The 15336-nt window shown below is 46.0% G+C and overlaps 1 protein-coding gene across 5 annotated transcripts in view; it reads right to left on the bottom strand.

The window, feature by feature from the left end:
- LOC310754289 (putative G-protein coupled receptor 34) overlaps positions 1-15336 on the bottom strand; it is a 439102-nt gene that overhangs the window by 307145 nt on the left and 116621 nt on the right. For 2 of the 5 annotated variants that reach the window (XM_083596092.1, XM_083596094.1), the window contains exons 1-2: positions 7487-7634; positions 3628-3775 (exon numbers count right to left, since the gene is read on the bottom strand). Coding sequence is in view for 3 of the 5 variants with exons in the window: in XM_083596099.1 (XP_083452225.1) it covers positions 3628-3775; positions 4816-4872 (205 nt within the window). In the remaining 2 variants the exon portion in view is untranslated. Of the gene's footprint in view, positions 1-3627; positions 3776-4197; positions 4227-4815; positions 4906-7486 lie in introns of those variants that run through there. The other 3 variants (XM_083596099.1, XM_083596100.1, XM_083596093.1) reach the window with 2 other exon arrangements.

The raw sequence follows: 15336 nt of genomic DNA, 5'->3' as shown, positions 1-15336 counted from the left end.
CCATATATATTTGACAGACTGGCTCCAATACTTCCAACTGAATGAAAGACAAGGAAAATAGGCTTTGCTGGAGAAATATCAAAACTAAAGAGAACTCTCCAGCCCAAAGGAAAATATCTAACTAAAATGTATAATCTACTCCACAATTTACACCCTGCCATCAAAGAACTTTTGCCTCACTTTTGCTCAACCTTCTCTGAGGATGCACACCTCAGAACACATAGAGAAAGCTAAAACATTCTGCAGTTTGAATGCCCCCAAATGGCAGAAAATTCAAAGTGCTCCTTGCAGGCGTATCTTAAACTTTAGTACCATGGGGCTCCAACCATTTGTGCCATATGACCAAGTAAGGCAGATTTCCAACTGCAGCAGCCCCATTTCCTTTGTAAAAGATGGCGATGAAACTGTTCCATGGCAGAACAGGTAATGTAGTGTGAAAGAAACTTTGGGGGGGGGGGAACAGAAGCCCTAACAGAATAATCAGGAACACCAAAGCAATAATCACCACATCTAAGTACAGCCATTGGCACAAAACCATTAAATTCTTCATGCCCCTGCTATTTGCAGAATCTCCTGATCTCAGCAGAGCTAAATCTCTGCTGAGGACTTGTAGAAATATCCCGTAGAAATATCAAAATGACTGCGAAAGGCTGTGGAGGGAAGATTCACTGCATGTTATAAGGGTGCGGTGAACGAGGAGGTAAGAGAAGGAAGCGCTGTCCTGTTCTCAGATTGGGGACAGCCTCCCCCCTCCTTCTTCCCAACCTGTGGAAGGACCAGACTCAAATTCCTCACCTCTTCACCCCTCAGCAAATGTCCAAGCTACAATCCCATGGTGAAGTGCAAACCTCAACCCCACAAGTCATGTGTCCTTAACTAAGTTTTACAGTCAGAGGCTGCTATCTAAAGAAGTATCTCCCATTTCTAGGAAGGCCACTTCAACTTCATCTAGCGCTCAGTCGCTTTCTTCACTGTATTCCCAGTGCTCCTGGGCAAGCTCTACGGGCTCCTGACATCCCTGAGGTCCATAGACTATACTGCCAACCACAGGGCAGATGATTTCCGCAAGCTGAACAAGGAGAGGGAATTCCACTACTCTGCCATCCGGTCCAAGGTGAATCACATGGTTTCCATGCTGCCTAGGAGGGGCAATGCGGCAGAAAACTACATAGGCTGCCGCCCAGTGAGGTGCAACTTAAAGCCTAGGCAGCGGATCAGCAAGAGCCTCATGAACCTCAGAGACTTTGCACTGTATTCATCATATGGCTGCTTCTGAGAAATGGAATCGTGAGAGCTGGCACACATTACTGCCATACTGGGGGTGCTGCTGGCTTGGTGGTGGTGGTTTTTTTAACTTGGCCGTGCCATGGAGAAGAATGGTTTGGAATGCCCACCAATATGCACATTATACCTTGCGGCACAATGGTAGCCATCGCATGGAAACACCTTCACGTTGCTCTTTGTGGCTTACATTTTGTGTGCGTCACTTCTAAGTGCTCCAGCCTTCACACTTGGTCAATTCTGTACTGCCCTTACAAATGTTGGTTTCTAGTGCTTTTTTGGTCTAAGAAATCATGGGCTAACTTGGTTTTACCAAGGGACAATAATATTAGCTGTTTAGTTTGTTTAAAAACCCCGCTAGTGCCTCTCTCTTTTTTGTTCCAATATAGGAACATAGAAAAATATTTTCAGTGTATGACCCTGCAGCTGATGGCCTGATAACAGATGGCTAAGAAAAGACAATGACAAAGACAATGTGCAGTGACTTGTAACTTTTCCAACAGCTATTGCCATTTCTTGGGGCTCCTTTTTAATGTGTTTTTAGTGAAATCCCTGAGGTTTGAGGTGTGGATGTGGCTCTTCACCTATGTAGCTGCCTTGTTCAATGGGCTGGCAAGGCTGAAACCGGCTCTCATTTCTCTATTCACTATTCCCCTTGGTTATGAAAAGCACCGGGTTGAAATTGACCATTCTTGTGAACTAAATTCCACCCCATATCGGGGGGCATCGTTTTTTTAAAAAAAATATTTAGTTTATGGCACAGTGAATGCCATCAACCCAGTGTGATCCAGCAGTAGCTCCTATATGGCCGTCCGCTGTCACTTAGATCAGTGACTAGGCACCACGCAAAAAGAAAGGGTTTGCAACTGTGATTGTAGTATTCATCTTTTTAAAATATAAACTTTGCAAGTTTTTGCATAGTTTCTGTATGGACATCAGCTATATGTATAAATAAATTATCATCACCACCATCATCATCATCTTTATACCCCACCCATTTGGCTGGCTTTCCGAAGGGATTCTGGGGGGCTTACAGCATATCTAAAAACATCCAGCATTAAAGATCTCCTGATTCACGGCTCAGGATATAGAGAGGGAGAAGAAAGAGAAGGCAGGAAGGGAAACCATGTCAGATCACTAACTCCTCGAAATACAAATGTCTTCCGGATAGATTGCCCATAAACTCCACCCTTGGTCTAACACGGTTACCTCTTCCATGCTTAGCTAATCTGTTCCTCCTTCCCTTTTTGAGTAAAAAAAAATTTCCCCACTTTTCCATACAAAAGTTTAACTTAAATATAATGGTATAAAATACATATTAATATAAGCAACATCAAAATACCAAATAGAAGTATAATCACAGGGTGCCAAGCCAATTTTAAATGTTGGTCATGGTAGGGCTCCATCCTGAAAATATGTCCCACCAATGGTACTATGAAAGAGTTACTCCAGAGCTGGAAAAGTAGTATCCTGACAGTACTGGGATACTGGAGCAGGACCTAGCCCCCTGTCACACATCAAAAGTGGGGAAGAAATTCATAACAGAGCAGCAAATACAGGTACTTGATTGGCCAGGGAATTCCCCGGATGTACATCCCATTGAGAATTTGTTGGCTATATGCAAAAGTCACCTCTGTGCTGTAGACTGTATGACTATGGAGAAACTCATTCAGGCGCTGATTCATATCTGCTAATAATGTACATGTCTGTGAGTTTTGTACATCTCTGTGTGAGTTTTGTACAATAAACTATTGTACGAAATTCATTGTTTCAATTATTTTGTACAGCACATTGTTATGTGTTTAGTAAGACATGGACACACACTAGAACTGTTCACATTACTGAACCATAAACAGGTCAAACCCCCCCTTAATTCAGAGGGCGCACAATGTGAGTTCCTGCACTAAAACAGCAGTGTTTGCTTTGATAACCAGATAAATAAATCAAGTTGACTTTCAGGTAATACTATTTAGTATGGCCCCTGGGCCATTGCTTCTACATTTATGATGTTCTACCGATTTTGACCTAGATTGAATATTTTTCTTCCAAATCAGTATATAATAAATGTTTGGGGGGAATTGAAAGGAAACCCACATCCCGCCCGCTTTAGAAGTCCACAGTTGGTTAAAAGACAAAGGCCTAGTTAAAAAGGAATTACTCATTTTGCTAAGCTCTCATATTAACAGTTTCACCTAATTTAAGAAACTCAGGAAGAAGATGGGTGTGTGTGTACTTTCTGACCCTCCGAAGATACCTAGCCTCATGTGCCTAACCCCAGCTGGAAGGCCTTAGGACTTCTCAGCAGAAGCTCCACCCTCCTGGAATAAGACCCACAATGCCACCTACCTTGGAGGGCCACTGCATTCGGGGTGGCAAGGAACTTCAACTCCATACTGGGCGATGGGAAGAGCAGCTCCATGATCGACCAGGCCATGGCCGGGTATTGCCCCTCCATCTTCCAGAAGTAGCGCATCAGGTGTCTTGGGATACATACCTGGGAATACAGTCCTGTGAAAACAAGGCCCTCCACACCAGCTGAGACCGAGGACCAAACAGATAAATGCCAGACGGCCCAAGAAACCCTAAATAAAAACCTATATGACTACATACAGGATATTTTCTGCAATCTACCCCCCCCCACTCTTTAACTCAAATCTAATTCTAACCCCCTACTCCCCCACCCACCACACTCTAGGACAGCGCAACTCCATTGGTTCGATAGACAATACAAGGTGAGAGACACAGGGCAATCCAGACGGGTTGGCAGGGAATCACCCTATACTGTAGATAAGCAAGATAGCTAGATTAAAAGCAATTACATTACACGTAATTATGTCTGTATTGCATAAATTGGGAAACCTCATCAAAGGAAAACACATCACTTCATATATAAACACCAGGACTGATCATGCCTACCTTAACTTATGAGGAACAGGAATTCATAGGCAGTCCTTTCACCCAAGAGGAAATAGATATGGTCCTCAATAACCTCAAGCCACACAAAACTCCAGGCCCAGATGGCTTTACAGCAGAATTCTATAGGAAATTCAAAGAACCCCTGATGCCCTACATGACCTGCCTACTCAATGATATCATAAAAGGGTGGGCCCTTCCCCAAATCCTACTCCAAAATAGTCTCCATCCCAAAAACACTGAAAGACAGCCTCAAAGTAGAATCACAGCGCCCAATCTCATTAATAAACCAAGACGACAATATTTTCACATCAAACTTGGCCAACCGCCTAAAAATTTTCCTACACAAGCTAATAGCCCCAGACCAGACTGGCTTTGTCCCTGGTTGCAACATAACAGACCCCATCAGGAAACTACTGAACGTGATTGAACACAGCACGACAACTAAAAGCCCACTGACAATTATGTCCCTAAACATCCTCAATGCTTTGGATTGCTAAGAGTGGAAATACCTATTAGCAGTACTAACGTGAAATTTGGCCCCAACTTCCTGCAAATCCTCAATCAAATATACTCCCAAGCCTCAGCAATATGGAGGACTAACAATAGGGACTCTAATACCATAGCAATCCAAAAAGGCACAAAACAAGGATTCCCACGGTCTCTCTTCTTATTCATCCTGGCTCTGGAACCTTTAGCGGTCTGAATCCGAGCAGCCACAGACATCAAGGGAGTGGAAATAAAAGGAAAAACCTACAAATTAGGACTTTGCAGATGACAGCACCAGACCCCATAAATACAGCAACCTCCTTAATCAGAGAACTCAAAACATTTGCAATGGTGTTGAGCCTCCAGGTAAATTTTGCATAGTCGGAAGCTATGTGCTTCCCACACACAAAAAGACCTCGCTAACGTCACCAAGATAAAACTTTGCCACAGCAAGTTCAGATACCATAGGGTACAAAGAACCTGAAACCTCAATAAAGTATACCTCCACAACTACAACCCCTTGTTGGCGGCAAATTAACAAAGACCTAAAGAGATGGAACAAGATCAGCTTCACTCTCTCAGACAAAATAGGTAAAGGGCAAAGCGACCCCTGACCATTAGGTCCAGTCGTGACCGACTCTGGGGTTGCGGCGCTCATCTCGCTTTACTGGCCGAGGGAGCCAGCGTACAGCTTCCGGGTCATGTGGCCAGCATGACTAAGCCACTTCTGGCGAACCAGAGCAGCGCATGGAAACGCCGTTTACCTTCCCGCTGGAGTGGTACCTATTTATCTACTTGCACTTTGACGTGCTTTCAAACTGCTAGGTTGGCAGGAGCAGGGACCGAGCAATGGGAGCTCACCCCGTCGTGGGGATTTGAACCGCCGACCTTCTGATTGGCAACTCCTAGGCTCTGTGGTTTAACCCACAGCGCCACCCGCGTCCCCTCAGACAAAATAGCCAAGATCAAAATGATCACCCTCCCAAAACTAACCTACCTATTCCAAACAAAAAACCAAGAAAAAGCCCCAAATACCTGTACCTCCCCTCCACAGAGGGAGGATGGGGAATCCCCAAAATACATTGCCAGCCAAGTATGCTACATAATCCCATATATACTAGAAGATGAAACAAAACAGTGGGTACACCTGGAGAGAGACACAATTGAAAATACCTGCACCACAGCATACCCAATTCCAAACAAACTAAGGAAAATTCCCACAATACTTAACAGCTACACACAGACCATGCTTAAAGTATGGAAAGCAGAAATAGGCAAACTGTCCCCAACCCCATCCCCACTAATTCCCCTGGTACACCACCCATTATTCCATCACACAGCACAAAACCTCCAGATAAAAACCTGGCAAACCAAAGGCTTATATCGCCAAACCAACCTCTATAAAAATGGCAAACCCTTGCCAACACAAGAAATACAAGATAAACTAGAAGACGCCCAAATGCCCTGGATAACACACCACCAATTACATGCCCTCTTAAACAATCCAGTAGTAAAATCAGCAGCAACCAGGCCCCTGACAACCTTCAAAACCACCCCAAAAAACCTCCTATGAGATTAACCTCACTCAGTGGACCAGAACATGGTCTAAACCCTGCTTTAAATCCATATCAAAGAAAAGGAAAGCACTCACTCTGAAACTCACCTACAGGTGGTACCTAACACCAAGAAAATTAGCTCAAATAAGCCCAGGTAATTCATCAAAATGCTGGAGAGTGTGCACCTCCCCAGGCACATACCTCCACATGTGGTGGGAATGCCCCCAAATCCAACTCTTCTGTACAAAAACCATATGAGAAATATGTAAAATAACTAAGCAAGTATTAGAAATCACCCCAGAACTTTACCCTACTAAACATCTTCCAAGACAACAATGCCCACTCAAATCATGAAGAACTCATGACCCACCTATTCTCAGCAGCCAGAAACATCATAACCTGGTGAGACCTGTCAGGAATAAGTATGGACCAATGGTACCAAATAGTATGGGAAACCGCCTTAATAAAAAAATTAACGAATAAATTGAAACTGACACGGGGACAAATAGAAGAGGACGCCTTCACCCCGGTATGACTCCCCTTTATCACATACATAGCCCAACAAGACAATGACAAAAATACACCAACAGAATACAAATCAATATGGCTAACCTGATCCAAAACACCCACCCACCCCACGAAAACAAAGACCACCACAGCCAACCACAAATGAACAGCCACACCCTAGGCCAACCCCAACCTCTCTCACCACCAAAGGAAGACAAGCGAACAGCAAAGAACCTGCACAAGAAACGCTGACACAAAACCCCACATATATTAAGTAAAATAGAATCACCCCACCCCACCCCCACTCATCTTTTTTTCCCCTCCACCTCTTTCCCCCTATTCTTCCTAATGTCTCAACAAATGGGGAAAAAATGTGTTACGTGGGGGGGGGGGAGGAATACGAGACAGAGATATTGCACATATCTTTGCAAATCAAGAAAATCTTTACTAAAAATACATTTTAAAAAACGAAACTGACCTGTAGAAAATGCAACTTGAAAAAGGAAACATTGCACATACTTTTGTAAACCAAGAAATCTTTAAAAAGAAAGACATTAAAAAATATTTACAGTTTCACCACATTTTAGAAACTCAGGAAGAAGGATGGGCGTTTGTGTACTTCCTGATCCTCTGAAGATACCCAGCCTCATGTGCCCAACCCCAGCTGGAAGGCCGGCCTGCCTTAGGACTTCTCAGCAGAAGCTCCACCTGCCTGGAAGAAGACCCACAATGCCACCTACCTTGGAGGGCCACTGCATTCGGGGTGGCCAGGAATCTCAACTCCATACCGGCCGATGCGAAGAGCAGCTTCGTGATGGAACAGGCCATGGCTTGGGAGCTCCCCTCCATCTTCCAGAAGCACTGCATCAGGCGTCTTGGGATACATCCCTGCAAATACAGTCCTGTGAGAAGAACGCCAGGAAACGTTTGGCTAGCACAGAGCCTGTCCTCTAAACGGAGAGGCAGAACCTAGGGTGCTCAGAGGCTTGGGGCGCTTTGGCAAAGTAAAAGAGGGATATTGGACAGCTCTACGGAGGAATCTAGATACACATAAAAAAACCACTAGTAAAACACATATTTAAAAAATACCAGAGACCTTTTTCTTAGGTTTGGTAGGAGAAGAATTACCGAAGGATAAGAAAGTACTGTTTATGTATGCGATGACAACAGCAAGAATACTACTTGCCCAGGGATGGAAAGAAGAAAGAGCCCCGTCGAAAGGAGAATGGATAATGAAGATGATGGACTATGCGGAGATGGCAAGGCGGACCGGGAAAATCAGGCAATAAGAGTTTAACAAATTTACTAAAGAATGATATACCTCTAAAGAATATAGTAAAGAACACTGTCAACATTTTAAAATGTTGGCAGAATTGACATAGCACTTGTAATTTAAAATAACAAAGGATAAAAATGAAGTACCATAATTTGGATAAATGCAATTAGATGCAGTTTAAAAAGGAAGATAAATTTTGGAAGCCAAGGGAGGGGTGGAGGGAAGTCCGGGGGAATCCCATAAAGGTACTGATATGGACTGTGGTGTAATGTAAGCATGTGTGTGTGTGTGTGTGTGTGTGTGTGTGTGTGTAAAAAATTGTGATTTTTAATTTTTGAAACATTGAAAATAAAAAGTTAAAAAAGAAAATTCTTTTTTAAAGTGTTTTGAAAAATATATTGAATTTGCCATGAGCTCACCCTCACCATCTAGTGTCTAGCTGGAACCTGTGCCAAGGTGGGCAATCAAGATGATCAAGGGTCTAGAAACCAAGACTTATGAGGAACGGTTGAAGCAGCTGGGTATGTCTAGCCTGGAAAAGAGGAGATTTAGAAGAGATATGATAGCCATCTTCAAATATCTGAAGGGCTGCCACATGGAAGATGGAGCAAGCTTGTTTTCTCCTGTTCTGGGGGGTAGGACTCAAACCAATGGCTTCAAGGTACATGAAAGGAGATTCGGACTAAACATCAGGAAGAATTTGCTGACAATAAGAGCTGGGAGAGACCAGGGAGAATATGTCACTCTTCATATGTTTTGAACAACTCCCAGCAGGTCCAGTCAACATGATGGGCCTTGTGGGAGTTGCAATCTGAAACATCTAAAGGACACAAACTTGGTCAAAGCTGCTGCACAGTGAGGCCTCTGCTCAAAAGAGCATGCCTTCTCTGTCAGAGCCAAGGTGTATCTAGTCCAGCACCCTGCTTCCATCAATAATAATAATATTATAATAATAATTTATTATTTATACTCCGCCCATCTGGCTGGGCCTCCCCAGCCACTCTGGGCGGCTTCCATAAAAACCAAAAATACAATAAAATATCACACGTTAAAAACTTCCCTGAACAGGGCTGCCTTAAGATGTCTTCTGAATGTCAGGTAGTTGTTTATCGCTTTGACATCTGATGGGAGGGCGTTCCACAGGGCAGGCGCCACTACCGAGAAGGCCCTCTCCCTGGTTCCCTGTAGCTAAGGACTAACCTGATCCTCCTGGATCCTCCTGGATGTTCTTAAGTGGCTCCCCAGCAGTTGATATTCAGAGGTAGACTGCTCCTTCAACAGGAAGTTCTATTTGGCTATTCAAGCCACTGACCACTGATAGACTCAGTCAAACCCAGGTTCTAGAGAAGGCTTCGCCAACCTGGTACAGCCCAAAACATCTCGGGGGGGTGGCACTATGTTGGCAAAGGTCCAACACAGGGCGTATGTGAAAAAAATGACATTGTTGCACTTTGAATGGAAAAAATCTAGGAGAAAAGAGGGAAAATGTTTTCAAATAGCACCTTTAACCCAACAGAGCAAAATGCTTGCTTTGCCGCCAGGTACATAAAGGAATGCAAGCAGGACGTTTTGGTAAGATCAGCCGTATCAATGGAACAACTCCCTTAGGAGGAAAATATGCAGCTTTCAGAACTTTGAAGTTTAGAGGAAAAGCAAGTTAGAGGCAATAGAACCAGAGGTTCTAAAATGCTGCAAGACTTGCAGAAAGTGGGTAGGAAAAATGTTTTTCTCCCTCTCTCATAACACCAGAACTCATGCAGAACTCATCCCTCTCTCATAACACCAGAACCAATGCAGGAAGATTCAGAGCAGATAAGAAGAGTCTACTGGATCTGACCACTGGCCCCTCTACTCCATCATCCTGTTCACAGTGGCCACCCGGGTGCTCCTTAAGGGAAACCCACAAACAGGACAGGAGCACAAGAGCAACTCTCCCCTCCTGTAGTTTGCAGCAGCTGGGATTCAGAAGCATTTCTGTCCTGCCCATGCAAGCAGTGCTGACGGGCAGGGAGGCTTCTTCCCTGTACATTAGCTCTGCCCATCCACAGAGCAGCCCTGTGTCTTTGGCTGACATCTTGGTGGTCACGGTGGGAACAGGATGCTCAACTAGATGGTCCCCCTTTGGCCTGGTGCAAAAGGCTCCTCTTACATTCCTATACACTGCTGCTGAAGACAAGTTGCACGTCTTGCCTCAGAACATGGTCACTCCATCCCTGCAAGGGAGGGAGAAATATAATGCCAGATGAAACCTCAAACCATCTTAGTCAGCTCAACAGAAAAGTCCAGGCAGGAGAGTTCTCTATTCCCAGTTCAGCCATGGAGAGCCCAGCAGCAGCTAGATATTGAGAGCCAGGCCACCAGGAGCACATGCCAGCTTTCTTCCTGGGCACATTTGACAAGGCAGTACATCCCACTGAGCACTGCAGGACTCAATTCCAAGTAAGCATGCGCAGGATATGGACAGCATAGCTGTACTGCAGAAAGTCTCTCTCCAGGGCCAGGCAGGCTGCTGCACTTCAAGGACTAAGGAGAACTAAGATGCTGGTGAAAGGCAGCCCTTAAGATTTCTAGAGACTTGCGCCCCCTAGTGACAAAAGTTCCTGCTCCTCTGCAGCTGCTCTGGGTTAGCAGTTAGGCTCTAGAAAAAAACATTTCGAGGAAAACCAAGAACACAACATAAAGAGGAGCTGTGCTGTACCAAATCTGACCACAGGTGCATCCAGAGTTCTGTACTGACTGTGAGGAGCCCACCATAGCATCAGACAAGGGGACATTCCCAACCGTACCTAAGGAGGCCAAGGATTATCCTGTGGAACTTCTGCCTGCACCTCACCTACCCCACAGAAGCTGCTATGGCTTCCAACCTTCCATGTGCAGTACCCAAAAACGTTTTTCCCTCTAAGTGTACAGAAAAGCGTGGTGTTGTTTTTTAAAAGGAAAGAAACCATCATAGAGCAGCAACATAATCCTACACATTTTTACCTAGGAGTAAACTGCAGCGAGCGCAGCAGGCTTTGCTCCCAAATAAGAAGACATAGGATTCATCTAACATCCATCACAACCAAGGATAACGTAAAAGAACCTCCATGGCCAGAAGAAATCTACCCTACCCAAAGAGCCAGGGATTATCCTGTGGAACTTCTGCCTGCACCTCACCTTCCCCACAGAAGCTAAAGGCACCAAGGAGGAAGGGATGGGACGTGGGGTGCTCAAGCAAAAATTGGGGGGTTGGTTGGGGGAAAACCAAGACGCAGCGGCTTTGCGTCCTTTTTTTGCGCTGGAGTGCGCGCGGCCAACACAACCCACCGCGCCAGGCGCTGCCCTCGCCACCAACTTGCCCAGGGCGGGAAGGGTTCCGCGCGTCAACTCAGTCTGGCCACCAGAGCCAAGCGGGACTGCCCTTCGCCCCTGCCTGCCCTTGCCAGGAGAAGCTTGGTCGGCCGGCAAATCCCGCTCCCCCACGCTGGCCTGGGACGCGCGGCGGCTAGTCCAAGACGGGTCCTGGCGGCACTCAGAGCGGGGTTCCCTGCGTGGGGGCGCCTAGCTGCCGCCCCCTAAAAGTTGCGCGCTTGGCACTACCCTCCCCGGCCGAACCGCACACGCCACTGCCCATGTCCATACACACATGCTCTCCGCATTTTCAGACCCGACTCTTTCCCCAGCCCTGCCTGGAAATACGGCGGGTAAAGTAACCCTGGCCTCACTCTTCCCCCCACCCCCGCAAAGCTCTATATCCGCGCAGCAGCCCTTCCTCCTGAAACCAAGGACCCAAGATCGAGGGCCAACCGGACACATTCCCAAAGCCACAACGAAGTTGCTTGGCTGAGCGAGGCGGCTACCCAACCCCACTACCCGAAATGCCCGCCCCCACCCGCCCCTAACCCCCGCCAGAACCCTACCTACCCCAGGACTCTCCACCGTCCCGCAGCACTTGGAAAAGGGCACGGATGCGCTCCGCCCGGATGCTAAGCGGAGCCGCGGCCAGGCGCGCACCCTTGGCCAAGGAGGAGGAGGAGGTGCAGCAGCGAGCGAGCTCCAAGCACCCATTGCCACCCTCCCTCCCGCAGCGCCAGGCAGATGGAAGTAGAGAAGACGCGGAGGACGCCCCAGCTGTTAGAAACAGAGATCCGCAGCCCCGCCCCCTGGCCAGTTTAAACTCCAGCGAGTTTAAAGGGACTCTGCTTCCCCATTTCACCCCCACGGGGACCACACACCCTCCAATAAATTAAACCCCTATATCTTGCGAATACACGTGTATTCAAGCTTATAGCCTTGTTCCCCAAGGAAATCCAAAAGTCCCCATGGCTGCCAACTTTTCAGCCGCCTCCAGACCCTGCCTTGAGGCTCCATTGTTTCCCTTTCTGTCCCCGGAATTGTCACCTGCAGATTTCTTTCCCTTAAAGGCACAGGCACACCTGGCAGGCTGAAAGACAGCAGGTTAGCGAAGGCTGACTTAAGCGTGCAGGTGGGAGCCACAGGGACAGAAAGATACAGGAGCTTTGGCAAAAATCTATAATCTAATTTCCAAAGAACATCCAGCATTTAGGGTGGCAATTCTAGGAAAGAATAGCTGTCCCTCTGGGTCTTCTAACCAGCAGTCAAACAAACAAGAATTAAGCCCGTAAAACTTTTCTGTTTCTTATTCACCTCTCTGCCCCCAATCTCAGCTAAATAGGAGCTGACACTACACAGGTGGGAGAAGGTGGCACTCTGCACATTCTCCTATTCATTGGGACTTTGGGACCCTGGCTGAAATTACTTTTCAGCACACACTTACTTAGGAATAAGTCCCATTGGACTCAACAATAGCAATTGTGATTATAGAAAAACTACAGTGTTTAGAGGAGTGGCTGGTTTAGCAGATTTGGCTGCCACTGAGTGCTACAATGACAGAGTTCCTGGTTTGTTTTAATTGTTGCATTGGTGACCAGCTCAAAGTGAAGAAGCCTCCAAGCCTTGACAGAAACATGCTAGGAGAACCCATGAACTTTGGACACATTACCCACGTTGGAACAAGAGAGGGCAAATTCAGGAACAAATGAATTCCAAAGGAGGCTCCAACAACAATAATCCTTCAACTGCAAAGGTGTCAGATGTTTGAATGAGAGAATGAAATGCCAGTTTGGGGATGTGATGCTTTGAAAGCAGCTGGCTGTAAGGAGGAAAACAGCCCGATTTTATTTTATACATTGTCATATTTAGACTACTAATGGGCTAGTAAGGCTGTGAAATGCTAAATTTAATGCCACCTCATTTCTGTGGAAGCCTGTTCATGTTGGAGATTGAATCTTGACATAACCATTTAGCTATAGCATCATGACCACAATTTGTTGTCTAAAAGCAGCATTGAAGACGGTAGCTACATTTTAATGAACAACTCCACTAAAGATGCCTCAGGTTTTGTAGTTCTGCTGGGGGATTAGAGAGACTAGGTTACACTGCTTTAAATTAAGAAATTAAGTGATTCACAAACTTTGGCTCCCATAAAATAAAAACCTTCCAGTAAGAATCTTGAATTAAAAATCAAAAACACAAAACAATAGTAATTGTGAAGCACCGACACTTTCTGAACCCAGGTAAAAGTAAAGGGACCCCTGACCATTAGGTCCAGTCATGGCCGACCGTGCTCATCTCGCTTTATTGGCCGAGGGAGACGACTATCTACTACCTACTTGCACTATTTATCTACTTGCACTTTGATGTGCTTTTGAACTGCTAGATTGGCAGCAGCAGGGACCGAGCAATGGGAGCTCACCCCCTCTTCGCAGGGATTCGAACCGCTGACCTTCTGATCGGCAAGTCCTAGGCTCTGTGGTTTAACCCACAGCGCCACCCGTGTCCCGTCTGAACCCAGGAAGGGCACTTAAATTCTAAGATTTAACCAAACTGCAATGTTAAAAGTGTCCACTGTTTCTTTGCAAAAGTGGAGGATAGGGAGAGAATCAGAACAGGTAAGGGCCACACTACTTTTCACTCTTTTAATTAATCTGAAGAAGCACAAACTTGAGGAATATCCACTATATAAAATCATGCTTGTCTTCTGAACTTTTGAGAGCTGATCTAAGACATTTTGCTGAGGGAAAAGGAGTGGCCAGTTTCTTCTAGCACAAAAGGCAGAAAGCAACAAAGCGCATGGGTAGGCAAACTAAGGCCCGGGGGCCGGATCCGGCCCAATCGCCTTCTAAATCCGGCCTGCGGACAGTCCAGAAATCTCTGCATTTTTACATGAGTAGAATGTGTCCTTTTATTAAAAATGCATCTCCGGGTTATTTATGGAGCATAGGAATTCGTTCCCCATAAAAAATATAGTCCGGCCTGCACAAGGTCTGAGGGACAGTGCTCTCCTGCTCCTTGTCCATAAAACATCTGATAATAATAAATTAAAATCATGAACAACCAGTTGCCCCTCTCAGGGCATCTAAAATCAGCTGCCAGAGGCAGCCATCCTATTCTGATGATCAGGAACCCGCAGGTAATACTCCTCGGCACCTCTATGCCAATAAAACGTTCCTCCCCTTCCAGTTCTGCCGCACAGCTGTTTAAAGCACCGCTTTACCCTGAAAAGTAGCAGCCTTGCTATTCCTTTTTCTGCAGCATCCCATGCTCCCATTTCTAGGAAGGCCACTTCAACTTCATCTAGCGCTCGGTCGCTGGGCAAGCTCCTGGGCAAGCTCTATGGGCTCGCTGACATCCCTGAGGTCTATAGACTATGCTGCCAACCACAGGGCAGACGATTTCTGCAAGCTGAATAAGAAGAGGGAATTCCACTACTCTGTCATCCATGCTGTCAAAGAGGGGCAATGCGGCAGAAAACTACATAGGCTGCCACCCAGTGAAGTGCAACGTAAAGCCTAGGCAGCGGATCAGCACAAGCCTCATAAACCTCAGAGACTTTGCACTGTATTCATCAAATGACTGCTTCTCAGAAATGGGATTGTGAGAGCTGGCACACATACCGTATTTTTCGGTCTATAAGACGCACCAGACCACAAGACGCACCTAGTTTTTGGAGGAGGAAAACAAGAAAAAAAATATTCTGAATCTCAGAAGCCAGAACAGCAAGTGGGATTGCTGGGCAGTGAAAGCAGCAATCCCTCTTGCTGTTCTGGCTTCTGGGATAGCTGCACAGCCTGCATTCGCTCCATAAGATGCACACACATTTCCCCTTACTTTTTAGGAGGGAAAAAGTGAGTCTTAAAGAGCAAAAAATACAGGTAATTGCCTTACATTTTGTGCTCCAGCCTTCACACTTGGCCAATTCTGTACTGCCCTTACAAATGTTGCTTTCTAGTGCTTTTTTGGTCTAAGAAATCA

Source organism: Podarcis filfolensis (assembly GCF_964270895.1).
Source record: "Podarcis filfolensis genome assembly, chromosome: Z".
NCBI lineage: Eukaryota > Metazoa > Chordata > Lepidosauria > Squamata > Lacertidae > Podarcis > Podarcis filfolensis.
Note: the sequence above shows the minus strand (reverse complement) of the source record. Positions and strands in the feature narration are given on the sequence as shown.